The sequence below is a fragment of the Echinops telfairi genome, unplaced genomic scaffold (assembly GCF_000313985.2).
Source record: "Echinops telfairi isolate 266 unplaced genomic scaffold, ASM31398v2 ScPeMD7_7;HRSCAF=31, whole genome shotgun sequence".
In the NCBI taxonomy this organism is placed as follows: Eukaryota; Metazoa; Chordata; class Mammalia; order Afrosoricida; family Tenrecidae; genus Echinops; species Echinops telfairi.
In genome coordinates, this window is record NW_022103904.1 from 24,914,596 (window position 1) to 24,941,026 (window position 26,431).

Sequence of the window (26,431 nt, forward strand, 5' to 3'; positions counted from 1 at the left end):
GTCTCCGCGCGCTCGCCCCTCCCCCCTCCCGTGCGAGGAGATCACGTGGCTTCACACTTTGGCTTGGCCCTGGAGTGGGGGTTCTGGGACTGGGGCGGTCAGGTAGGGGCGCGCGCGGGTGGATAGCCGGGCACGTGCGACTCGGTTTCGCACTGGAGAAGGTGCAGGCGGCGACTGAGGGCGGAGACCAACGCCTTGAGGTGGGTTTGGGGCGGGGTTGCGGGGAGGCGGGGTGTGGGTCAGCGACCCTGCCGGTCGCGGAGGTGGCCGAAGTGGAGCAGCCCGAGGCCCCACCAGCGTCTGTTTTCCAGGCCCCTGAGGCCTGAAGAGACGAATGCACGTGACTCTGCCGTCGAGGCATTGGCCCCTCAGTCCAAGCCACAGGGAGGGGCCGCCTCTCCCCGAGCTCCGAGCTCCGGCGCTCCGGGACTTCACCGGGCCAGCATGCGGTTTCGCAAGGCCCGCGCCTGGCCTGAGGGGAGGGTGAGTGGGCACTACCGCCGAAAGGGGGTGGCTGAACTTGCCTGGGGCCACTTGGTGACCTTTCCCAGTTTTTTTTCTCCCCGGTTCTTCTTTACCGTCAAGTCGGCCACGCGTCCTGGCCGTAATCCCAGAGGGCCCCGGGAGGACGCCCCTTCTCTCCAGCGGCCGGCGGGGCCTTCTGTCGGGTGGTCGGCCGGAGTCCAGTAGACCACAAGGGCACCCGGGCCCGGTCGTGCCCCCGTCGGCGGGCAGGGGGTGGCGGGCGGTGGCGCTCGCGCCTGGCCCTTTGCAGGGTGGCACCCAAGTCGGACGCTTGGCGTGGAAAAGCCCCTGCCGCTCAGGAAACGCCCGATGGCTGCGAGAAGCTGGGTGGGCGCCTGCGAGGCCGCCCCACTGCAGGCTTGGGCTCTGAGGAGCGTGCATTTATGCGGCGACTGCTGCGCTTGGTCCGTCGGTCGGTCGGTTGGCCGGCCGGCCCGCCGGGCCCTTGAGTAAAGGGCGGGCGGCGTCCCCAGCTGGGGCAGGCTGGTCGCAGGAGGCACTCTGCTAAACAAACGCAGGTGCACCACCACCTGGCTCGGGGCTGCCCCGTGTCCGCCGGAAGAGTGCCTGTGGAGGGGAGTTTGCACCCTTGGGCGCCTGGGGACACAGGTTGGGGTGAAAAAAAAAGCCACCCAGGGAAACTGAAACCCCGAGCAGCCGCACCTAGGCGATTGTTTTCTGGTTTTGTTTTTCCCAATGGGACGTGAAAAAGAAAGGAGTGGCATTCATCCGGGCACTGAGCTTGTGAGATCTACCCTACACCCCCAGATGGTAGTGTGAGGGCCCACCCCGGGAATGTATTCTGCTTGGACGCTGGTTCGGGGCTGAACCGTATTCCCAGAGTACATTGCAGCTGAGGTCGTCGTCGTTCTTTAACCGCAGTGATTTTCCTTAGACTTGAGAGGCCTGACCGTAGCCTCTTAGTGCTATGGAGTTTGGAAGTTGATTACCCCATATGAATATGTAAGGAAGCCTTTGTAATATAAACAAAGTTTACTTTCCCTGCCTCCCCCAAGAATCCCTGAACACTAACTTGGCTAAGTCTACCTTGTATGGAAGGGATGTTGTGGCAATCTGTATAGCCAGCAAACCCCAAACTCCAGCTCACTCATCGTGACCTTATAGGGCAGGGTAGAACTACCCCTGTGAATTTCTGAAACAATAACTTTACCGGAGTATAAAGTTCTGTGGAACGGCTTTCTCCCATAGAATGGCTGGTGGCTTTGAACTGTAGACCCTGTGGATCACAGCCCAATGAGCAAGCATTATGTTGAAGACACTGGTGGTTTGGATTGGGCTCTTGACAAGGAAGTGGCTCTGTGGATGTCTATTTTGTTGTGATATGGGTGTCCACGAGGCGGAACATTATAAAAGTAGTAAGCCGTCAGGTTCAATGCTCAACTTGTTAAGCATACTAATAATTGAAATGAAATAAATTAATAATGAAAAAAATAAATGAAAAAGCAACAATGGGCTCCAATAACAAATGTGAGGATGGTGTAGGACCAGGCTGTGTTTCCTTCGGTTGTACCTAGGGCTGAGTCCATTGACTTGACAGCACCTAGCAGCAACAACAGTGAAGCATTTTTCACTGGGCACCAAGTTTTAATTTTGTCATTAATTTTTAAAGTGGCTACAAACTCAAATCCCCACAAGGGCCTGAGGCAACATAACATAAGTAAAGGAAGAAAAGAAATGTAGTGACCATTAGACTTCAGAGTCTATAGTTCTCTAAAGGGAGCAGACATGCTCCTAGAGGCGCTAGCTATCTGTTTTGATTGTAGAAACCATTTAATCTGGCATTTAAAATTTTTTTACCTCCGTCTGGATCAAATGTAATATGCCTCTGAAAAGAGATTCAGCCTACGGGCCAGTTTTGGAGATCTATCTTGAAAACACTTGTTAGGATTCAGAAATCAAGTCACAAGGCAAATGAATGGAATCAGGATGTGAACCTAGGTCTTCCTGGTCCAATAGCTCAACCTATGTCATGTTTGTTCCGATGTGTCAGAGGGATCAAGGGGTTATTATACAGAAAACGTCATGGTCTCTGGACTGGCCACATTTATAGGCAAAATGAACCTTAACTGCATTGGAGGGATTCTCAGGTTCTTGTGTAAATCATTGTGGGTCTCTTTTGAATATTAGTTGATTCATGCTGCTGTCAGAAGGAATGTGCTGTGTCTGTCATTCCATGATGTATGTCAGAGCAATGAACAGATCTTGAGAGAGCCCCAGGCTTGGAGAAAGTGGGTCCCTCCCACTGTGTGGGTGACCCTACCAACCCTCCGCACAAAAGACTTTTTTCCTTTTTCAAGAGAGTTAAAATTTCAATAGCCTTTTCCTTCTGAAACAAGATGATTTTGAAAGTATATAATTATTTTCAAATCCATAATACTCCCACATAGCTTTCCAGGAAGACTTAAGAGCTTAGCAGTATAAGGTAAAAAGTCTGGGATAGGCTCTCAGGCCAAAAAGCATCCTTGCCCTATAAGTGAGAGGCTGGAGTTCCTTTTGGAACAAAATTTTGAATCCCAGAAATGTACGCAGCTTTTCAAACAGAGAGGATTTGTATGTTTATTTCTATCTTACTTCTAAGGAAGTTAAAATATTAAAAGCATATTCAGAGCTTTTGCCAGAGATTTTTCTTTGGGGACACAGACCCAAATAATATAAGCTAGATTGCTTTCTTTTTTAAATCATTTTATTAGGGGCTCATACAACTCTTATAATCCATACATCCATCCATTTTGCCATGGACATTTGTACATTTGTTGCCATCATCATTCACAAAACATTTGCTTCCTACTTAAGCCCTTGGTATCAGCTCTTCATTTTTTTCCCTCCCTCCCCCTTCCCTCATGAACCCTTGATAATTTATAAATTACATGTCTTACACCGTCCGACGTCTCCCTTCAAGATTGCTTTCTTTTGTGTAGTCTGAGGAGCTTTTGGAAATGTTACCTGATCACAGCTTTTTTTTCTTCATCACCTTTACCAATCACACGCTTAACTATAAATGTGATTTTTGTGATTTTGTGGAGAACTGACTAAAGTTCTCTCTCTGCTGATGTTTTAGTGTTTATATAGTATATATTTATGTAAGCTTTATTTTCTGGTCCCTTTGGCAAATGACCATTCCTTAAAGTTGCTATATATTTAAAGAACAAATGAACTAGTGGGTTTATACTTCTAGCTTAAAGTTAGAGGGATGCACACTAACACTGGATCTTAGTTTAGGCTGTTTTCTTGAGTGGCTAGTGGTGAGGCATTACAAGAAGAATGAGATCAAATAGCAAAAAAAAATTTTCTGCTGTGGAAGAGTTGGGCCATCCTGTTCTGCAGATCTGCTTTCCCTAGATAATATCTAAACTTTACAGACTGGAGAGAAATTGCCATAAAGCTATTATGAGGAGTGGTTAGGTAGAGGATTGGATTTAGAGCATGATGGTGTAGGGGTGGGGTAGAGGAGGTAACATAAAGAATTTTTTGTTTATCTGTAGTATAAACCAAGCAGCCCTGGTTGCACTCTTTCAGAGTTTATCAAACCTTGCGTATTGCCTCCTCTTTTGCTCCTTATATTGCAGCTGTGGAAATGGCCCCCCACCTTTCCCCCCCTTGCTATTGTTGCAGCTTGTTTTTAGTGAAACCAGCTTTAGCCAATAATCTTGTGCAAAAACCCCAGTTCCAAATACTGGAAGTTTTAAATGTTTGAGATAGGACCCCTAGAAAAGAACATTTCACACTTATAGTGAACTGGTTGAAAATATTGTACTAAAGTATGTAATGTGTGTGACATTTCATATTTTTATAGGGAAGTTACTCTGTTTTTCATAAATCAGTATCCAAATTACAGAGTGTTGAATTCACACGGTAGATGTAATTTTCAGTGAATTTTTTCATTGGGATTTTAAAAACTCGTGTTTTAAGGATCATTTCATCTCAATATGAAGGTGAATAAAATGCTGCTACTAGTGTTCAGGTTTATATACACAGGTTTATTCCAAACAAAATAGAATTAAACTTCTCTGCAATTAGTGAATACCTATAGACAATTCTCTCAGTGTTGTTCTTAGTTTCCTTAAGATGCTTTGGGGGGGTGTGTGTGTGAAGGGATGAACCTGGAATCCAGTCAAAACAGTGCTTTCTAGGGAATCTGCTGGGCCAGTTAAATTCAAGGTCAAAAAGGACCACCGCAGGGCTTACTAAGAAGGTTTAAGAAAAGGAAATAGCATTGCCAAAAAAAAAACCCCCAAAAACTCGGGCAAGGATTTTTTTTTTCCTCCCTTCACAACAATACACCTCATTCTTGGAGGGTTGCAAGAGCTGTCCTGTGAGAATTTTACTGAGAGCCCTTACCCCATTCACCCTACAGACCTGATTTTGCCCTTTCCAAATGATTTTTATTCCCAAAATTCAAAGAACACTTAAAAGGAAAATAATTTGAGTTCCTCAGGGAGGCTAAAAGTTCCTCCTTTCGACATGGTGTAAATTAGAGTGCAGCATTCTTCCATGGAAGTATTCGCTCACTCACTGCCATCCTAGTCATAGTTACCCTAAAGGACAGTGTAAGGCTGCTCTGGTGGGTTTCCAAGACACTAAATCTTTGTGGGTTCTCCCAGTTTTTGCTCCGGTGGAGCAGCTAATGGTTTTGAACTGCTGACCTTTCTATCAACAACCCAATGTGTAACCCACTTTGCCACCAGGGCTCCTTCAAGGAGGGGTTAGAGAGCTAGAAACCACCACCTTCAGAGTGTATACACCTAGACGAAGACTATTGAGAAACAAGAGCTTCACATCTTGATAGTTTTGTTTAATAAACATTTCTATGATTTTGCAGCAATACTTTCGATATTAACCTTTGTATGTAATGTGTTGTTGGATAACGGACATGTGAGGAAAATCCCTAAGTGAGAAGAACTTAGGCACAAGGCCTTTAAATTCTACTTTGAATTTTGAATGTTCCTGTCTGGCTGGAGCAGAGATGGGCTTTCTATGTCTGTAAAGAGTGATAAGAAAACCACAGGGGTCAGTTTTACTCTGACCTTTATGGTCTCTCTAGGTTGGAATCAACCCAATAGCAGTGAGTTTGGTTTTTGGTTTGAGTCTGGTTGGAGCAAACCTTTTGGATTATGGTGACAACACATTTTTGTTTTGGCTTTACCGTGCTTTGTGGCGAGTTTTCTCTTCAGGTAATTGGAGAATTCTCAAAGGGCAGATCTAAAGAGTGATCTGTGTGCTAAAAATGGGTCAGAGTTGCATGTATTTGAATATTATGGTAGCAACTGAACTGGTTTCTTTATTCTTGGCCAGTTTTATATGCTCATACGCACCATCGTGACTTGAATACTACTTGTAGTCTAATAAAGGCACTTTTCTATTGGAGAGTAGTTACCTTAAAAGGCAGGTGGTTTTATGTGTGTCAAAAGACAGAATGCTTAGTCTTTTACTATTTAACACCTGTGCTCTGCATTCTGGCTTTGTGCTCCTGGTTTCTGGCTTTGGCATCACCACCTGTCTCTCCTGAGTCAGCTTTTTCGTCTCGAGACTTTTTTTTTTAAAGCTGTAATCTTGAATTGTATTAAAAGCATTAGAACCATCTTCTTGGTTGGGGTGGAGAACCAAGTAAACAAGATAAGCACAAGTAAGCCTGTGCTTTCTGAGTACTCTGACTTTGTCAGATTGTAAATTTGAGAAAACTTTGAGTCTATAGGAAGGTGCTATGGGGTTGGGAGAAAGATGTCAGCTATACCTAGAAAGAGAATCCTTGATGTGGTGAAAAAGTATGAGATTGATAAGTAAACACTAGTAAACCTGTACTTACCTTGTTTACTGACTGGATAATCTTGCACTGCTCCTAGGTATAATTTAGAATTGACACCAAACCCAGATTATAATATTTGACTTCTTTCTGGACAAAGAGAATTAAGCTTAGAATGAAAGTGATTGTTTTCAATGCGCTTTACACAATTGATGCATGTATGGATTGTGATAAGAGTTGTATGAGCCCCTAATAAAATGATTAGAAAAAAAAGAAAAAAACTATAAAGCAAGGAAATGATTATCATAAAATTTAAAAAGTTTTAAAAAGCAAAAAAAAAAAGTGATTGTTTTCAGTTTATACATGAGTTGGAGATAGTCATACCTGGAATTCAACTATCATTTTAGACTAGACTTCTATTTCTGGAATTCTTACATTTCTGACTTGGTGTTTCGATTATCTTGCTTTACTTAAAAATTTCACTACTTTTGAAAGACTTTATACATTCCTACTTTTTCTTTTCTCTGCTATTGTTCTGACACTTGCATAAGTCCTCCCCACCCCACTCCACCCCATTCTGTAGTCTCTTGGTCCAGCCCTTGTTTTCTTATGCGTGACTTTATACGATTGGTTCACTGTATGACCAAGTTTTAGGTTGAGGTCTTTAATCCCGAATGTTCTCCAGATCCATGATACCGATTGGCCTACTGAGTGATATATCTGAGGCATGGAAGTCTGAAAACAACAATTTCTCCCTCTTCTTTTCTCCTGGGGTAATGTAACTCAATCCCCTTCCCAATTAGTTTGATTCCCCCGCCACCCAACTAAGTTGCTGTACCCTATTGGGGGCAAAAAATATGTACTTTAATATTTGTTTTGAACATAAGAAACCTCAGTACAGAAGGAAGGATGCTAGGTAAATACAAACTTGGTAGCTTTCCATTAGAAATCTCTATCCATCATCATTAGAGAGCGTTGCTGTGATCTTAATTCTGTGACTTATGAGCACAATCTTACTAATCTGTAGTGAACAGTTTACCATACTTTTCACCTTGTGTGAATCTGCTCAGTACAGATTAGTAAGTAAGCATAAGTAAACCCATGCTTTACTTATGGTACTGGGTACCTTACTGGGTACTCCATTCCTGTCAGGGATTGTTACATACTTGAAACAAGGCTTTCATTCTATAGGAAAATGCTGTAGAGTTGGGAGAGAGAGAGAGATGCTAACCATACCTGAAAGCAGAATCTTAGATGTAGTGAAAAAATATGAAATTGTTCACCACAGATAAGCACAATCAAGCCTGTGCTTCCCTTGCTTATTGGGTCATCTCATACTGGCCCTGTAACCTTTTACTGTCCTCCCTGTTCCCACCGTGCACGGGAAGTCGCGTCTCCTGTGGATACATATTTTCATCTTCATCAGTTTCTGCCTATTCACATCAGCTACTCTGTCTAGCTTATTGGGCTCATTGCTCTTTAAACATCCCTTTGATCCTTGCTCCCCCCCCCTTGGTTCTTAATGGATAGTATCTCCCAGGTAGATAGTGAGCCCCTAGATATCTGGAACTTCTCATGGATTCTTCCTACCCTTCCATATAGCAAATGGACTGTTGCTTGATATAGTGCTTTCATGAAAGAACACAAACTTTGCTTGTTTTTTTGTTTTGTTTTTGACTCAGGGATGAATTTAGTTATGCTGGGTTGGAAGTAGGATCCTTGGTGGCATAGTGGTTACTCATTGGGCTGCTTAACTGCATGGTTACCAGTTCTAAACCACTAGCCAATCTGAGGGAGAAAGAGGAAGCGTTCTAATCCTATTTAAAAAAATCAGCCTTAGAAGACCACAGAGAGGGTTGCTATGAATCAAAACTGACTCAGTGGAAGTGAGTTTTTGCTTTTTTTTGTCAGGAGGTGGTGGTACCAACTCTGCCATCCTGGTTTTCCTGCTCACATTCCCTCTCTTGAGTTTGGAAGGGTCTGTAAAAACTAAATCTTCTGAATGTGTCAGATGGAGTACTGAGAGTTGTCCCTTGGCCTTGCAAGCGGCTCCTCTATTAGATCTTCAAAGTGGCCTCAAAGGAATTCCCTAGCCTGATCTCCATCTCTTCTGATTGTTTCTCAAAACCCCTTTGGTGGCAGAGGGAATAGGGAGACTGAAGTCTGGGATCCTGGTTGATCCCTAGTAGAGCCCCTGGGATGGAAAAACAGCAGGATGGTAGAGCTGGCACCCATTACTTCCTGACCAGCATAACCAAATCCAGTCCCATTGAGTAAAAAACAAAAAACAAAGCATGTGTCCTATCATAAAACATATATCTTTGCCATATGAGAAAAAGGTAGGAAGGATCAAAGAACAAAATCATTTAAAAGCTCTGGGTACTGGATCATCATGATAGACTCTATTCTTGCCCTTTACAATTAACTTCTACTACTGTCCTTATTTTCCTCTAGTTTTTGAAGAAGAAATGTCTTTCATGAATCAACCTGACGAACATGTTGAGTAAAGTTAGTCATTCCCAAAAGGACAAATATTGTATGAGACTACTATGAGTATAAAAAAACAATATAAGTACTTACATGCCAAAGGGAACAGACTTTGGAAGTTACCAAGGGAGGAAGAGCAGGGGGTGGGAAGATAAAGCAACAGATTAGAAAGGTTGACAGTTACTGAGTTGAGTGAAGGGAGGAAGGGGGTCCATAAGAGGGAGAAGATAAATCAGGGAAAAGGACTAGGGTTGATGAATAGTTTGAACTGTGGAATGTAGAATTGATGATCTGAAATCTAACCCCACCACCTAACTTACAATAAATTCATTTAATAAGAAGAAATATCCTTCTCTTTATTCAAAGAGCAGTTTTTCATACCCTTATGATCTCTTTGCTGATTTACCTTGGTATGCCTTTCACCTGTCTATAAACATCATCAACTCTGTCATGCTTATGCTTAGACTTTTCTTAGCCATACACTCACCATTCAGTGCCCAACCTCCGACTTGTTTCATCTAACTATTGGAAACAGTAACCACCCTGCCCTTACTGCCTTACCCTTATTTATCTCTTTAACCCTTGAGACCCGGCTCAGATAACACGTCTTCCTTTCCACACATACTTAAGAAAACCTCTTTTTTACCAAGATCACTGGCCTATCAGTTTCTATGGACCTTTCTGAGCCTTTCAAGGTGCTTTCATTCCTGCCTAGATGTTAAGTGCAAATCTGATCACCCTATAGAGTATTTTGATCTCAGGTCTAATTTGTATTCTTACTGTTATTGCAGATCTGAAGGGCTTTTGCATATGTTGATAATAACTATCAATATTCACAAATTAGAAATTAAAATTGAAAGCTTACTTTTTTTCTTTGCTTCATTCAAAATGTCTAAATTTCTTGAAGATTTAAGTGCTAAAGTCTTGTTTTACCATGTTTTTAATAAGCTGTGCAGAAGCTGGTTGGGTATGATGATAGTTGTATCCCTTTTCTACTCCCTACTAAGGCCCACCCCCTCCCATTTCTTCAGCTTCCATTACTGGTTATCTATGCCCACCCTATCTTTATTCCACTCAGAAAAATTCTAATACTCCTATTTCTTCATATTTTAACATTTTATAGTTCCTCTTTCAATCTAAAACAACAACTACTTTAAGGGTTTTTCATTGAGTTTGATCACTAGTAAGAATTTAGTACTATGAAAATCTTCCTTTTATTTAGAAGGCTTATCTTTCTGATGTTCAGCTTTACCTGGAGTCTAGTTGAACCCAAATATTATTTAAAAAGTGAGTTGTTAAAACTGAAAAAAACTTAATTGTTTAAAAATAACAACCCCATTACATGTTAACACTAGTAACATACATTAATGGAAAGTAATTATATATTTTTAAAAGTAGTGAGAAGAATGACATTGTTTTATATTTTTTGGCAGATGTCTATAATGTCTGGCTTAATAGAAAGACACAGAATTTTTTTCCTCTGCTCCTATATTTAATCTATGGCCATGCGGTGTTTGGTTGAAATGTGTAAAGAAAACCCAACTTCATACAGATGTATATTCGGAAAAAGGGATATTTCAATAGTCTTTTCAGATAATTGTGACATTTGAGATAATTGTGAAGAAGTCCAAACTGCACTGAAGGTATTAGCCATAACCAGGGCTCCAAGAATTAGAAGACCAGTTGACATTTCTCAACCAACTGAAGCAGTACTGGAAGCACTCACTCAGCTGTGGCAAGAAATTGGAAGACAGCTACTTGACTAGTCAACTGGAAGGGATTCATATTTGTGCCCATTCCAAAGGTGACTCAGTAGAATGTGCAAATTATCAAACACTGTCGTTAATATCAAATGCAAGTAAATTTTGGAGATAAAATTTTTTTGTGGAGATCATTCAGCAATGGTGCAACAGTACACTGACAGGGAGCTGCCAGAAATTCAAGCTGGATTCAGAAGAGGACATAGCACAAGGGTTATGACTGCTGACATCACATGGATCTTGTCTAAAAGCAGAGACTACCAGAAAGATGGTTACGTGTGTTTTATTGACTATGCAGTGGCATTCAACTGTGTGGGTTATAAAACTATGAACATTGAGAAGAATGGGAATTCCAGAACACATTATTCTGCTCATGCAGAACCTGGACATGAACCCAGAAGCAATTGTTTGGTACATGGTTTAAAATAAGAAAAGGAGTATCTGCTTTCCAGGCTGAAGTGATTCATTCATTATTCTAGTCCTACTTTAGTCCTTTGTAATTTGTGGTAATTATGCTTTTCTTTTTAATACAAAAAATGTATAAAAATAAAAACTTGAAAAGGCAAAAAAAAAAAAATATAAGAAAAGGTGTGTGAGGGTTGTAACCTTTCACCGTACTTATTTAATCTGCATGCTGAGTAAATAATCTGAGAAGATGGACTGTATGAAGGAGGAGGAAACATCAGCATTGAAGGAAGGTTTATTAACAATCTCTGAGATACAGATGACACAAACTTTAGCCATCCACTAATCTCAAGAGACACGTTTGAATACATTTTCTTTGTCATAAACCATGCACGTGTGGACTAGAACCCTATTTTAGCAATACTTTTTACTTACCTCTAGTACAATGTTTCCCTTAAGGGTCTTTGTGGTGACCTCTGACTCCTCTTTATGATAATAATGACACTTAATGATAACCAGCATTTGCTTAGCAAATAATTATGTGACAGGCACTGTGCTGATCACATAGGAAGTAATGTTAGTTTTATCCCCATTGTGCACATAAGGTTTAAGTTCTAGATCTCTTGCCCATCTCACATTGCTGGCTCCCTTCAGCCCAAATTGGTTACTCAAGGCAAGTTTATTTATACTTACTGATATGATCGAACAGTTTAGGGTATAAATTGAACCCCTCATTTGCTTTTATTCTAGTTACATGGAATCATTTTAAACGATCTCTGATTTGGTATACATTAGAGAATGAGAGGGAAGCATTCTAGGTATGACTTGTCTTTTGTTTGAAGGCTATGGTGTAGCCTTCTAATGGGAGATGTAGTGAGGCAGGATGCCAAGTTACTTATTTCTAAATTAGACTTTTTCAGACACTTGAAAATAAGATTCTTAGACTTTTCCATTCTTGGGAAACCAGTGTCTCCAAAAAGACCTTGTCTGAGTGTGTTCCCCAGACAACTGTAGCACTTTAGTCCACTCTCCTTTCATTTTCCCAAAGCTCACGTACAGTTGTAATTTTTGTGGCTTTAAACTTGACGGGTCTGGGAGGATCCCTGGTGGATAACTTGTTGGGCTGCTAACTATAAAGCTAGCAGTTTGGGACCACCAGCCAGCTCTGAGGGAGGAAAACCAGCCTTTCTACTCCCTTTAGGATTTAGTCTCAGAAACTCACAGGAGCAGTTCTACTCTGTCCTGTAGGATCACTATGATTTGGAAACAACTTGGGGCACACAACAACAAACATATTAGATGATATAATCCAGAGATACACTATAACATCTGTTAGTATATCAAATCAGGTTAGATTTTGTGTATTCAGAAAGGTTCCTCAAAAATGGAAAGCTCTGGTCTAGACGATGGTTCTAACTTTTTAACAGTCTTAGGAGGTGAGCCTCTGTTCCTGATGCTCCACTAGGCTGGGTCACTCTTGATGATGTCCTCTTGTTCTCTCTGTTGTTCACATGGGTTTCTTATTCCCCACTTTCAGGCACATATTCTTCTTCTGAGCCCCCTTATGGACAGTATTCGTTTACAGAACCTTATAGGTTTTGTTGTAGGTTATAATGTGATTAGGTCTTAGTTCTCTTTCCAGAAAAACTTCATTTGATTGAGCCATTATCTAAATATTCTGCTGGCCCTGAGGTAAGAAAGTGGTAAATTTTTATTGGATAATGAATGAATTAAGCGTGCAGCCTTAAGATCAACTGATTATAAATGCTGACGTTTTAGCTAGTCCTTGAGAAATTGCATCAGTGAGGCTATAAAATGCCTTCAGGAATAAACGGTTGTAAAAAGGGCCTTATGTCACTGAATTTAACTACTTCAAATAGTGTTATCTGGAGATTTTGAGAAAACAGTCTTGAGTTTTACATTTTTATCACCCTCACAGTTTACAAAGGATAGCAGTGTTTTAAAGAAATAACTCCTTTAAGGTCATCTTCCAGAGTTTATAAATCCATAAATGCATCTGATCATTCTTATGCTTGGATTTTAATAGGTTAAACAGAGTGACAAAATTGTTCGGTGTCATTGAGTTGGTTCCAACTCATAGTGACTAGATGTAAAGCAAATGAAGCACTGCCCAATCCTGTATCATCCTCACAATTGTTAGTTAGAGCCCATTGTTGCAGTCATCTAGTCAGCCCATCTTATTGAGGCTCTTCCTGTTTTTAGATGACCTACTACTTTACCAAGCATGATGTCTTTATCCAGGGATTGCGCTCTGCTAACATGTCATCTCACCATCCTTGCTTCTAAATAACATTCTGACTGCACTTCTTCCAAGAAAGATATGTTTGTTTTGCTAGCAGTCCATGATACTTTCAGTAATCTTTGTTAGTACCATAATTCGAATGCACCAATTCTTCCATCTTTCTATTTCATTGTCCAACTTTCCTATGTATATGAGGCAATTAAAAATACCATGACTTTATGAGATAGAATAACCAATTCTGAGGAGAAAATAATGGGGCCGACGGCTTCAGGGCAGATGGGAAAGGAGGAGATGGGAGAAAGGGAGGTGGGGTAGCCAACAAACCCAGGGACAAGGGAACAATAAGAGATCTAAAGTCGATGGCTAAGAGGGCAGAGAATGCCTGGTGGGCTTTGATCAAGTGTAATGTAGCTGAGAAAAAGTACTGAGAGTCGCATGAAGGTTGAACATGATAGTGGGGACAGGAAGAAAGTGAAAATAAAGAACTTGGAGACAAAAGACATTTATAGAGGTGTAAATGTAGGCATGCACATATGTAAGTATATTAATATATAACAGCTGTTCTCAAGCTGTGGGTTGCGACCCCTTTGGGGGTTGAACAACCCTTTCACGGGTCTCCCAATTCATAACAGTAGCAAAATTACAGTTATGAAGTAGCAACGAAAATAATTTTATGGTTGGGGGGGTCACCACAACTTGAGGAACTGTATGAAAGGGTCGTGGCATTAGGAAGGTTGAGAACCACTGATAAATAATTATAGGGATATAGGTCTATGTACATATATTTAAATGTTAAGTATTAAGGTAGCAGATTGGGTCTCTCTCTATTCAAGTCCTCTGTCCAACGCAAGAACACTTTGTTCTAATAACCTGGCATTCTGTGATGCTCACCTTCCCTACAGGATCGCTGAAGTAAAAATGGGTGCATAAGCAAATGTGAAGAAAGCTGATGGTGCCCAGTTATTAAAAGATATAGTCTGGGGTCTTAAAGGCTTGAAGTTAAACAAGTGGCCATATAGCAGGGAAGCAACAAAGCCCACATGGAAGAAGCACAGCAGCCTATGTGATCACGAGGCGATGGGATCAGGTATTAGGCATCAGAAGACCCAAAACAATCATATCGTTGCAAATGATGGGAGTTGGAGTGGAAACCCAAAGCCCATCTGTAGACAATAGACACAACTGTAGACAATTAAGACAATTCCCTCACAGAAGGGTCAAAAGGAAGGAAAGAGTCAGCCAGGGTGTAGCATAGCACTGATGAAAAACACATTGTCTAGTTCTTTAGTGCTTCCTCCCCACCCACTCTCTACCTTACAAATCCGGATAGACTGCAGCATGAACACTGAGACAGATAAGAGCTCTTGACACAGGACACATGGAATCCAGAACAGATAAACTCCCCAGGAACAGTAATAAACTCATGGGAGTAGTGATAAATGGGAACCAACTACAATGATCTATAACACTCCCCCCTGTGTAAGATATGAAAATAATAATTTGTTAGGGGTCTGTTAGGTAACTAGATTAGGGACAAGGGGGTTGTCCCTTCCCTGCCTGCAAAGACCCCGCCCCCCCCATACAGGAGGTTGGAAAAAAAATCAGGCAACCAATGAACACCTATGAAGACCCCAAACTGAGCATGTACAGACACAAGCACCCTAGGCCCAGGTAAAACCAATATCTTGGACACAAGCACGTTAAGTATATCACACAGGTGGCCTTAACTCAGCCAATGGGGTCAACCAGTACCATCAACCATGCCTCCCCAGACAGAGGTTTGAAATATCCTGGCTGTGGAACAACCTCGCTCTCTTACCCTGCTCTTGGTCATAGGCAGGTAGAGGGTGAGGGTCTCCTTCCCCTGTGCAGGCGCACATGTGCCCACTCCTGGCCTATTTGGGACCCACAGCCTCTGGGTCCACATGCTCTTAACCTCTAGGGTTCTTGGGCTTCTGGCCTTCTGGGATCCCTCCCAAGTTCCGCACGCGTGGGTACTCTTTTCCACGTGGTCATTCGGGCCCAGGTGTGAACCCCAGTGCGGCTTCCATGCGGCTGGGGACGCGTCCCAGAGATAACATAAGTCTTTTGAAACTGTCAGACCTGAAACTTGTCCTTCATAAAAACCTACTTGGATCACACAACGTGCTTTGGCATGAATTCTTTCAGCGTGTGAGGCAAAGAACAGGTATTTACCCACTCCAGAAACCTAACAGGTCCTGCACCATCCTTAAAATTCTAGCTATGCCTGAGCTCATTGTTGCAGCCATGGTGTGTCAATCATTCTCATTGAAGGCCCAATTCGAGTGCCCTGGGACTTGAAGGGCCTATTCTCTGGCACCATCTCTGATAATGTTCTTCTTCCATTCTTGTGGCCTTCAGGCCATCAGTATCTGACAGTGTTTTAAAGCTATGCATAAGATTTTCAGCGACTCTTTTCCTTTAAAGTGGGGAGCCAAGCTCTTCTTCGTTTCCTGTTATATATCTTGGAGTACTTTTGTATTTAGCAGTATATCTTACACATCATCTCACACCAGCAAATAGAATTGTATGTACTTCAGTCATCACATAGAATTGCATAAACACACCTAGCCAATGACATTGGGTGATGTTTGTACTGTTCTTGATGCTTATCACATCCTCTACGTATTTATACTTTGAGATATAAAACTAGAACACCATGAGAGGCGCTGTGTTAAGTGCTTTTACATGTGTCTTAAAAAAAAAATTATTGGGTATGCTGAGGCACCAAGATGTTAAGTACTTGTCTAACAATACAGTCAATAAATTCAGATTCAAGATTTTTTAACAGCTCTCTATATAATTCTTTTTTATTATATGTACAGGGTTGTACTATGATTGTAATTGAATTTCAGAATATCTTCATCCCCCAAATAAACCTTGTTACCCATTATCCACCATCTCACAGTCCCTTACCCTACACATTTTTCCTACCTTTAATCTACTTTAGATTAACCTATTATTTTGGAAATTTTATTTAATGAGTTCATAACAATGTAGTAACTGCCTTTATTTCACATGGCATAATTTATGTTGTAGCATTCATTTTTATTGCCAAGTAATTTTCCATTGTGTGAATTGATATACCATGAAAAACAAGATTTGAACTCAGGTCTTTCTGTTTCTGAAGTTTATGTTGCTTCTACCTACCATGCTACACACATACAAGGGGTGCCAAAAAGGAGGCTTGAAAGTGGCATCTGACCACCTCTGACTTCATAAGGGGGATGGAGAAGCAAACTAAAAATCATCAATAAGCTGATTGTTACGAGGCGCTAGTCAGATATACCTCTATTCACCTCCTTTACTTCTGACAATAATTATTCCTCTTATACCACTCTCAACTTCTCACCTGGGTTTGATAATTCATGGCAGTAACCACACAGACCATCCACATGATTAAGGGCTTATTTGGGAAGTTAGCAGATTTCAATTCAGAATCAGAAATGCTCAACACAGAATTCTTCCTCCAGGGCAGCTTCTTCCCAGTCATGCTCAAAGGAAAGGCTCTGTATTTTGGTCTCTCAGCCACATGTGCCCTTGACCTCTGCTCTGCTTGGACATTTTACACATCTTGATTAATGCCCCAAGGGGACACCACTCAGCCCTAAACTTCAACTTGAAGGTACACAGTTCTAGCCCCATAGGTTAGCAAAGCTAGCTCCTCCATTTGTGTGTGGAGGCACCCACTCTGCAAGTGAACTTCCTGCCTGCATGCACTCGGCTTCACTTGCTCTGTAAACCAGAAAGTTCATTACTCTTGTCTCAGGTTCTGGCTCTTGGGTCTGTTGCTGCAGCCCTATTACTCTACTGCTGCTTGTAATGTCATTGCTTGGGATCCATAGGATGTGCTCCACTCCTGGCTCATCTTTCTTCATGGTAGTGAGATCCCCTTCCTGCTTGTGAGATGGCTCATTTTATTATACCCAGAGGAATGGCAAAATTGACCAAACTCTACATTAGAGTTCTAAGTTTTTAAAATCACAATTACCCCTGTTAATCACTCACAGTTGAATCAAATAATCTTTAAAAAAAATTTTTGTAAATCAATTTATTGGGGCTTTGTACAACTCTTACCACAATCCGCCCGTCCATCCATCCATCGTGTCAAGCACATGTGTACATTTATTGCCATCATCATTTTCAAAACATTTGCTATCAACTTGAGCCCTTGGTATCAGCTCCTCATTACCCCCTCCTCCATCTCCACCCCCACTGAGAACATATTTCTAACCAAGGCAGATATACACTTAGGGGGTGTGCAAGCACCCCTGATTATAGGTAACCACATATGCAATGGAAGGGGCTGTACTATAGGCATACACAGGACAGGAAGGGGCTGATCTGAATCTTGTAAGCATCTTCCCCCACCTTCTCTTACCCAGGCCCACCAGAAACAGAGGAAAAACATCCGGTCTTCCTGGCCCCTCCCAGTTGTTTGGTGGGAGTGACAAACTAAATCACTGGACCTCAAGGGGCTTAAAATTTAAAAGCAATCTTGGAAAAATGAGATTGTGAACAATATTGGAATTTTTCTGTGAACTTTTAAAAGTCTTCAGATATGTGCCCTATTAGGTTACTGAGTGTTATTTTAGTATTTTCCCTCAAATCTTTCTCAGGGCCCCTTGCACCTAGTAAAATACACTGGTTAAATATTTTAATGTATTTGTAAGTGCTTGCAAGTGTTTAACTCTTGATGTTAGGTTAGGAGAAATGAAAGCTTTGTATTTACCATAATAAATTATAGGAAACCTAAATGTCTTTTTCTGTGTCTAGGAAGAAGAAACGGGGAGGATCAAAGATTGCTGGGACAACCAGGAAGCACCTGCACTCTCCACGTGTAGCAATGCCAATATCTTTCGAAGGATAAATGGCATGTTGGATAATTCTCTGGATTTCAGCCGAGTCTGCACTACACCCATAAATCGAGGGATTCATGACCATTTGTCAGGTGATTTAGATTTGAACATATGATTGGAGGAGGTTTGTAGGCAGAGCTACTGCTTTGTGAAATCTGTGATGTATGACCTTGAGTCAAGGTGTGCCCTTTTTGTGGTTTTACTTTGTAGATTAGGCCTGTTTGGGGAGAATATTGCTTTTGATTAGAATATAGAAGTTGATTTTATAATATAAACTGCATAAAAAAAGGTTAAGTGAAATGTAGCAGGACTATTTTTATATATAGAAATAAAATGTGAGCCATATTATTTTAAATTTTCTGGTAGCTTCATGAAAAAAATGAACAGGCGAAATTAATATTTAATCTAACAGTCAAAAAAATTGCCATATTAACATAATCAATAGAAAGATTTTTTAAAATGTTAATAGTAGTGAGACTGAAAAGTTATGTGTGTCCAACTTTACAGCACACTTCTATTTGAAGTAGTCGTGTTAAATATCAATAATTACATGTGCAGGAGCCCTGGTGCATAAAGGTGTCTCATGGGGCTGCTAACTGTAAAGCCAGCAGTTCAATCCTGTCAGCAGCTCCTCAGAAGAAAGATCAGACTTATTACTCCTTATAGCAGCAGTTCTCAACCTGTGGGTCGCAACCCCGATTCACAACAGTAGCAACATGACAGTTAAGAAGTAGCAATGAAAATTTTATGGGGGTGGTCACCACAACATGAGGAACTGTATTAAAGGGTTGTGGCATTAGGAAGGTTGAGAACCACTGCCTTAGAGTTTTACAGCCTCAAAAACCCTAGGGAGCACCTCTCTCTGTCCTATGAGTCAGGATTGACTTGATGGCAGTTGGTTTGATTTTTAGTTTGTAAGATGATGTAGCTTTTCAACATTTTAATTGCTTATAAGCATGAATAGAAGTCAGTAAGCATTTGCTGCCAGTAAGCATTTTGTTTTTATGGAGTATACCATACTCCACAGAATTGTGGGGTGAGAGTGCAGCATCCCTTGAAGATGACTTTTCCCAATGAGGCTTGGATGTTGTAACAGTTTTTCATAGTCCTTGGTAGGAGTTACAACATGTTTTAAGAATACTGTTTTTGCTTGAGTTAATCTTAATATTTTAAGTGAATCTTAATATTTTAAATGGAATTTAAAAAAATAGGTTTAACAGTGGGACTTTTTAGAACAAGGACTGGTAATTGCTGTGTTTTAATTATAGATTCTTTGATTTATTTTGTAATTGGGCCTTGAAAATAATCCCCACAAAGATGGAGGAGTATGTGAACCTTAAGTGTCTAAATACTTAAGAAGACACTTATTAAGCAGGCAACTGACTTGTGGCATCTGTCGAATTTCTCTTAAATTGTACAGGTGGGCGGTTGAGAGAAGGGCAGGCATGTAGGAGGAAGGGGGCGCTTTTCTAACTTCACCCAAAGCATGTCTGTACATTATATTTTAAGTGGCGCCACTGTTAGGTAAATGATGGACTGTTAGTATTTCAAACCCACCAGCCACTCAGCAGGAGAAAGAAGAGATTTTCTGTTTCAGCCTTAGAAACCCTGTAGGGTCATTATGAGTCCCTGTTGACTCATGGCAGTGGGTTCCATTTTGGTTTTTGGAGAAAGTCATGAGGTAACTCTTTTGTTCTTGTAATTTACTCTGTTAAAAATTCAGCAGCTGCTTGGTTTGACATAACTGTTCTATTTTCTCCTTTGAGAAAATAACCTGTATTATCATCCTTTTTAAGGCAGTCAGCAATGCTTAAACCTTACTGGGGTTGCTTCATATATACTAGAAACGTTTCTAGTTAATTTGGAAGCATTTTTCAATTAATGCTAGGTTGTTAATGAGAGAGGAACTTTGAAGAATGTAAATTCCCAAATAGCCAGGGAGCTATTAGCCTCAATGGTAAACAATACGCCACCTAGTGATAGTGTTAACCATTGTTCACTGGTCAACTACCGGTATAGGCTTCTCAGCCTCTTCAAACCTTTCTCAGAGCACATATTCTAAGAGGTACAGTGGAAAGAATGCCTTGAGATAATATGTTCTAAGCTGGATCTTGAGCAATTAGGTGCAAAGGCCAGTTTCCCAACTATAGGACAGAATGGTGACTGGCCAGTGTCCCTCACAGTATTCTGGGGCTCAGAGAAAGCTGTACTTCAGTTGAAAAGGATCTTAATGGATTGTAGATAAGGGTCCTGCCAAGATAACTGATGTTCTGAATGCTTTATACATACCTAGTCACTACTGTGTGGTCAAGATCCCCCACCTCCACCAGAGAGGTCAGCTCAGGGCTATGGACCCTTGATTTTGAGTGGTGATGCGGGGCTCCCTGGCCTACAGCAGAGAGTATCTTTCCTACATTTCTTCAGCAAGAACTCCAGGTAGTCTATGCCAGCAGAACACCAACCTTGTGACTGTTGATGAAGGAAACTTGGGTTTATATTTTTAGTGAAGAATCTTAGAAAATAATTTGTAGCCTCTGATTACAAATAATTGTGTAACTTAAGAAAATAATTAGAACTATAAAAACATAAAAATACAATTTCTTATAGCACTATAAATAGGGATAATCTGGCCAAAAGCAGGCTAAATAAATTGTAGCACAGTCATACAATGGAGCATTCTGCATTAAATATAATGTTTAGAAGAATATTTAATAGTATAAGAAAATAACCACTATGGAGTGAAAAAAGTACAACACATAGTACAAAACAATGTAACTTGTAAGTATGTACACTAGGGGGTACCTCCCTAAAAACAAGTTTTTTTTCAAAGTTATGTATTTATATTTTTTTCCAAAACAACCTTATCACCTTCAAAGTACTCTATTTTACTTAATACATAATTCGTCAAATCTGTGCTTCCATTCTTGGAAACATTTTTAAACTCATCTGTTTGGATGGCTGAGAGCACCTTCCTCGTTTTTTTTTCTTCACCTCTTCTATGTCTCAAATTGCTGTCCTTTCGTGCCCCTCCCTCTTCATTGGCGAAAACAAAAGGTTTCAGAGTGTGAGGTCAGGCGAGTAAGGTGCATGGGGCAAGAGAGGCATGTTGTTTTTTTTTTTGCGAAAAATTGGCACACTGAGATGGCTGCATGAGCAGGTGCATTGTCGTGGCAAAACCAGTCCCCCGCCTGTCACAAATCAGGCCTTTTTTTGGTCTGCCACAAATCAGGTCTGGTATACAATCTTCTCACTCCAAATGCACTATTAGTAGACATTTTCCTTCCTGCAGGAAGTTGACGGACGTCCAGAACAAGGTTTGTCATCAATTGACATTTCACCTTTTTTGAAATGAGAAAACCACAAGTGCACTTGAGTTTTTCCTATAGCACTATCCTTGTAAGTTGTGTTTAACATCACAGCAGTTTCTGCAGCACTTCTCCCAAGCAGGAAACAAAATTTCACAGCTGCATGCTGTTCTCTTAAGTTGGCAATCACAAAAAAAATGAGGGTCGAGTTAAACTGCTTTTACGAAAAAATTGACCAGAGAGAATCTTCTGAGGCGACACCACTAACACAGAGCAGAGTTGCTCAATGCGTACTCTAACAGCTCTGCCCAGCAGGGCTTTTTTCCAGTTCTTTGGGGAGGTACCCCCTCTTAATGTGCATAGAAAAAGACTAGAATAAACAGTGAAAGGAGTTATAAATTTTTCTTTGTACGTTTCCCCATTGGCTCTTTTATTAACAAAGATAGTTTGTATTTAAAAAATTGTGAATTTATATCCTAGCATCGTGTTTTATATTGCTGTTTGCATAGGTCTCATTTAATTTTCTTGTTAGACTCTGGCATAAGGAAAACTTCATTTTTATACATTTGGTTATCTTTCATTAGAATTAAGATTGCACAGTTAACTTTTGTTACATATGTACTTTGCAATAGTTGTGTACTAGTAATTTTTGTCATACTTGAACAAATGTAAATAGTCTTATGCAAGACTGTGTTCTAAGTATGACAAAATATTACATGGGTTGTAGTGAGTGGTGACAAGTACATACTCAATTTGATGTATTATAAAGCATCATTGATCAAAGGAGAGAAAGATATCATTATTTACTTAATTTCCTAATATATGCTGCTCCATTCAAAGGCATTTGAAATAAGACTTTGAAGAAGAGTATCAAAGTTAACTGGGTGTTGAATAAATATTTCCTGTTGCTTCTGAATTGGCTCCGAGAACTCAAAGTTGAAGATGAAGAAATGTTAAGTGACCTGTGTTGGTGAGATGATTCTTTGAGGATTTACCAAGAATTCAGGGAGCTACCATGAATATCTCAGCCCTCCTTTGTTCTAAGTAGAAGACTAGGGAGATTAATATTTGAAGTGATTCCTTCCCTGCTCTCAGTGGAGAAGAGTGGAATGGAATTTAGCTTCCTCCATTCAGGCTAAGCAGGGTGGTTCCAAGAAAGAGGGCAAAGTTGAATCTTATTTAGGCATTGGATTTGTTCCCTGCTCCTGACTGAGTAGAGAGAAAAGAAATGGACAGATATAGGGCAAAAAAGGAGGGTAGTTGTGCTGCTGTCTGGATGCCTTTCAATGGAAATAAAGCAAGTTGTGACTTCTGGGGTTCCCAGAGGTTACTGCAGAAGAGATCTGCACTTGAGCCCTTTGCCTGTTATTCCACCAGAAAAGGCTTTGGTGTAGCTGAGGGAGGATGGTAGGGACTGAAGTCGGACTGAAAGGTCACTTCACAGCTGGATCTCTTACCCAAGCCAACTGTGTAACGAACATGTACACTCCTCATAAGATTCTTGCCTCTTAGAGAGCTGTTAGGTTGGAGTCTCTAGAATTTCTTGATAAGCAATTGGGTAATTTAAAGTATGAAACCAGTGAAAATAGTGCTTTCTAAACATGTTTTTTGGTGAACCCGTGTTATTTCTCTTGAGCATATTTTTAGGAGAATAATTATTTGGCCATCAACAAAAAAAAAAACAACAAAAAACTTCCTGCTATTGAGTTGATGCTGACCCCTAGCAACCATGTAGGACAGGGTAGAACTGCCTCTGTGAGTTTCCCAGACTAACTCTTCATGGGAGTAGAAAGCCCTGTTTTTGCCCCACAGAGCAGCTGGTGGTTTCCACACTGCTAGTTAGCAGCCCACTTGTAACTATAACGCCACCAAGGCTGATTGGGTGTACATATATTCAGCTGTCAAACAGTTTTCACATGATCATACCAGTTTACACTGTAAACAGCGTACGATGGTATATTAGTACCACATCCTCACCAATCATCAGTATTGTCTGTTTGCATTTTAACCATTTTGGTGAGTGTTGTATTTCTATTTCTATTTTCCTAATGACTGATGAAAGGGGTTTGGCTAAGTATTGGACTGCTAACTGGGAGAAAGATGAGAGCATCTCCTTTCATACAGACTTACAAAACTGAATTGTTAGAGTCAGAATCAACTCAGTAGCAATGGGATTTTGGGTTTTTAATGACTCGAGTTGTAGTCAAATAGATTGTCATCAGCATCTAGACAACCCCTCATGTCCCTCCTGATTTATGTGTTTTTAAACTTTATACAAGAGTATAACATATTTTATCATTCAGGTATTTGCTTTTGTGCCCTTGCATCACAGTATTTGTTGTTGTTAGATGTTATCAAGTCAGTTCCAACTTGTAGCAATGTCTATGTACAACAGAAGGAAATGCTGCCCAGGTCTCACTAGTCCCAAAATGATTGCTGTATTTGAACTTAATGTTGCAGCCATGTCATTACATTTTATTGAGAGTCCTCCTATTTTTTTACTGACCCTCACTTAGTCAGTTTTGGTATTTTTCAGTCATATTAGTATACTTTAACAATATTTTGTTAAACATCCATGTTTATCTTCGTTTTCACATGTACAAGATTTAGAGTACGTATCTAGAAATGAATTGTAATTTAATATAATCTAGTGCCTTCAAACTTTCGAAATTTTCTTTCAGAGTTACTCTATACTGGGATATTTGTAAGAGTTAAAGGCAATAGTGACAAATACTGTTGTATAAACAATCCTGTAGTACTTGTGATTTATGAGTTAGATGCTTGGCTGTGAGCAGATATAGGAGGGAGAGTGGGAATATGTACACAGACAATATATATAGGTTTGACAGAAGATATTTTTGTGTGTGTGTACCTTTGCTGCAAATACATCCATGAATGTGGTGGAGGTATACAGAGGGGGAAAGCTAAAACATCTCAAACACCTTGAAAGAATGAGGCACTGGGCCTGGGGGCTCAGGACCATGGTTTGGGGAGTCATTGACAGTGGCATAGCATAGTTTATAAAGACAATGTTCTACATCCTACTTTAGTGAATTGCACCTGGGGTCTTAAAAACTTGTGATCCAACCATATAAAGTGCAAGTATAGGTCTCTCCCCTTTCAGAGGAAAGAAGAGTGGTGAAAATTGAAAGACATGTAAAAACAGGCCTGTGAGCTAATGGAATGCATAAACCACAACCCTGAAACTTAGAATTAGGTGGTGTGTGGCTACCACTACCAATTGCTCAGAAAAGGATCTAATTAGAAGGTCCTGGATAGAATGGGAGAAAAATGTGGAGCAGAACTCAAACAATCGTAAGAGTCCAGACTTACTGGTCTGAAAACGACTGGTGGAACACCCCAGAGTATGGCCCTTAGTAGTCACCCTTCAGATGTGGAACTGAACTCACCCCATGTTAGGAATAAGCAACTATTTGAGATAAAAAGGGTCAGCATTTACCCAAGGACAAAGTGTAGAGGGTTAGGAAGGATGAGTGCAAACAAAGTGCAGGGAAGAAGTAAGATAAGTGATGGTACATAGAGGTGATTGCAATTAGGTGAGTGGAAACAAAATGTGTATGAACTAAGTGTGAAACTCGTGACAGCTAAACGTTCACCCAATTCACAATAAAATTTTATTTAATTATATCAGATAATTAAAAAATAAATTCTAGGTTAGCATCTAGAAGTACACCACCTTTTGTTGGCTTCTGCCCTGGACGTATTCTGAGGCTGCACCTTTAAAACACCACCAACAAAGTGAATCTGCCAGCTAGCAGTTCTGCCTGGATTGACTAAGAGTTTTTCTACGTATCCTTGTAGAATGTAGGTATTTTATACTTCAAAACTTCACTCAGTGTGGGAATGCCAACTTACTCTTTTTGATTATATTAGAAATATTTCCTACACTTAAAAGAATACATGTAGCTTATAAAAAGTCCTAAAACCTAATGAAGCACATAGTAGTTTACCTGGGCTCAACTTAAGAAATAAAATAGGTGTTTACCAGTGTTAATCAGTTCAGTCATAAATGACAAAATGAAATCAGAATGACCTAATTTTTAAAATTTGGGTGAAGCTGAACAGTAACCAGGACAGGAAAAATTATGGGTCAAATCCTGGAATTGGGGTACTTGGAAGAGGTACTTGGAACTATTTAGGAGCCTGGTAAGGGAGAAGGGTGATTGTCAGGACTGTGAAGAGTGACACACATTCAGAGCAGCACAGTCAGTTGCCATCTTGGAGCCAGTATTTCCAACTTGGTTGATCAGGAAATATGGTTGATATGTACTGTTCATGTTGGCTTTGTTTCTAAGAGGGAGTTTCTAATAGAGTATGGACCTATAATTTTTCCCGTACCTGTTAATCCTTAAACAGTTCACCCACGTTTTACAAATTTGCATCTGTTCTGATTTCGCTTTGTCAGCCATGATTGAACTAGGAAGAACTAGTTCAAAATCCTGGAAATAAAACATGGCTAATGTATTCTTGAGACACTCTGGCAGCATAGCTTTAAGTGCTCAGTTGCTAACAAAAGTTGACAGTTTGGACCCACCAGCTGCACTACAGGAGAAAAGATCTAGCATTCTGCTCCCATAAAGATTTCAGCCTTGATTAATAGAGGATAGAATATAAAGCAGAGTAGGAAAAGCTAAAATTGCCCAAAGGAGGAAATCTCTGTTGTTGAGTTGGAGGGAAGGCAAAAGAGGACGAAGGCAGATGCTCACACTGAGCAGACACCTGATTGGGAAAAGAGAGAGTATGTCAACAAGAAAATCTTACCTGATCACTTGGTAAGAACAGAGGCAAGAGTTGGGAAAGATGTTTGTGGAGATTTCTAGGAGCTGGTTGGGCTAATAGAAGATACTGACAAAGGACGCAGACAAAATTACTGAAAGGAATGATTGGTTTTTGAATTTTAGGCTCCAGGATTTTAAATTATGAAAGTCCCACTGGAAAAATTTTAAGCTTAAATCCATAATAAGACATGAGAATTTATTAAGTCTATGAAAATCAAATAAATTTTGAAAAGACATTAAAAAAAA

At 40.4% G+C, this 26,431-nt stretch overlaps 1 protein-coding gene across 2 annotated transcripts in view; it reads left to right on the forward strand.

The window, feature by feature from the left end:
- Positions 1-117: 117 nt before the first annotated feature.
- CPEB1 (cytoplasmic polyadenylation element binding protein 1) overlaps positions 118-26,431 on the forward strand; it is a 109,630-nt gene continuing 83,316 nt past the window's right edge. The window contains exons 1-2 of one of the 2 annotated variants that reach the window (XM_045286398.1): positions 118-200; positions 17,999-18,173. In XM_045286398.1, the coding sequence (XP_045142333.1) occupies positions 18,098-18,173 (76 nt within the window). In that variant the 5' untranslated portion in view covers positions 118-200; positions 17,999-18,097. Of the gene's footprint in view, positions 201-451; positions 484-17,998; positions 18,174-26,431 lie in introns of those variants that run through there. The other variant, XM_045286399.1, reaches the window with a different exon arrangement.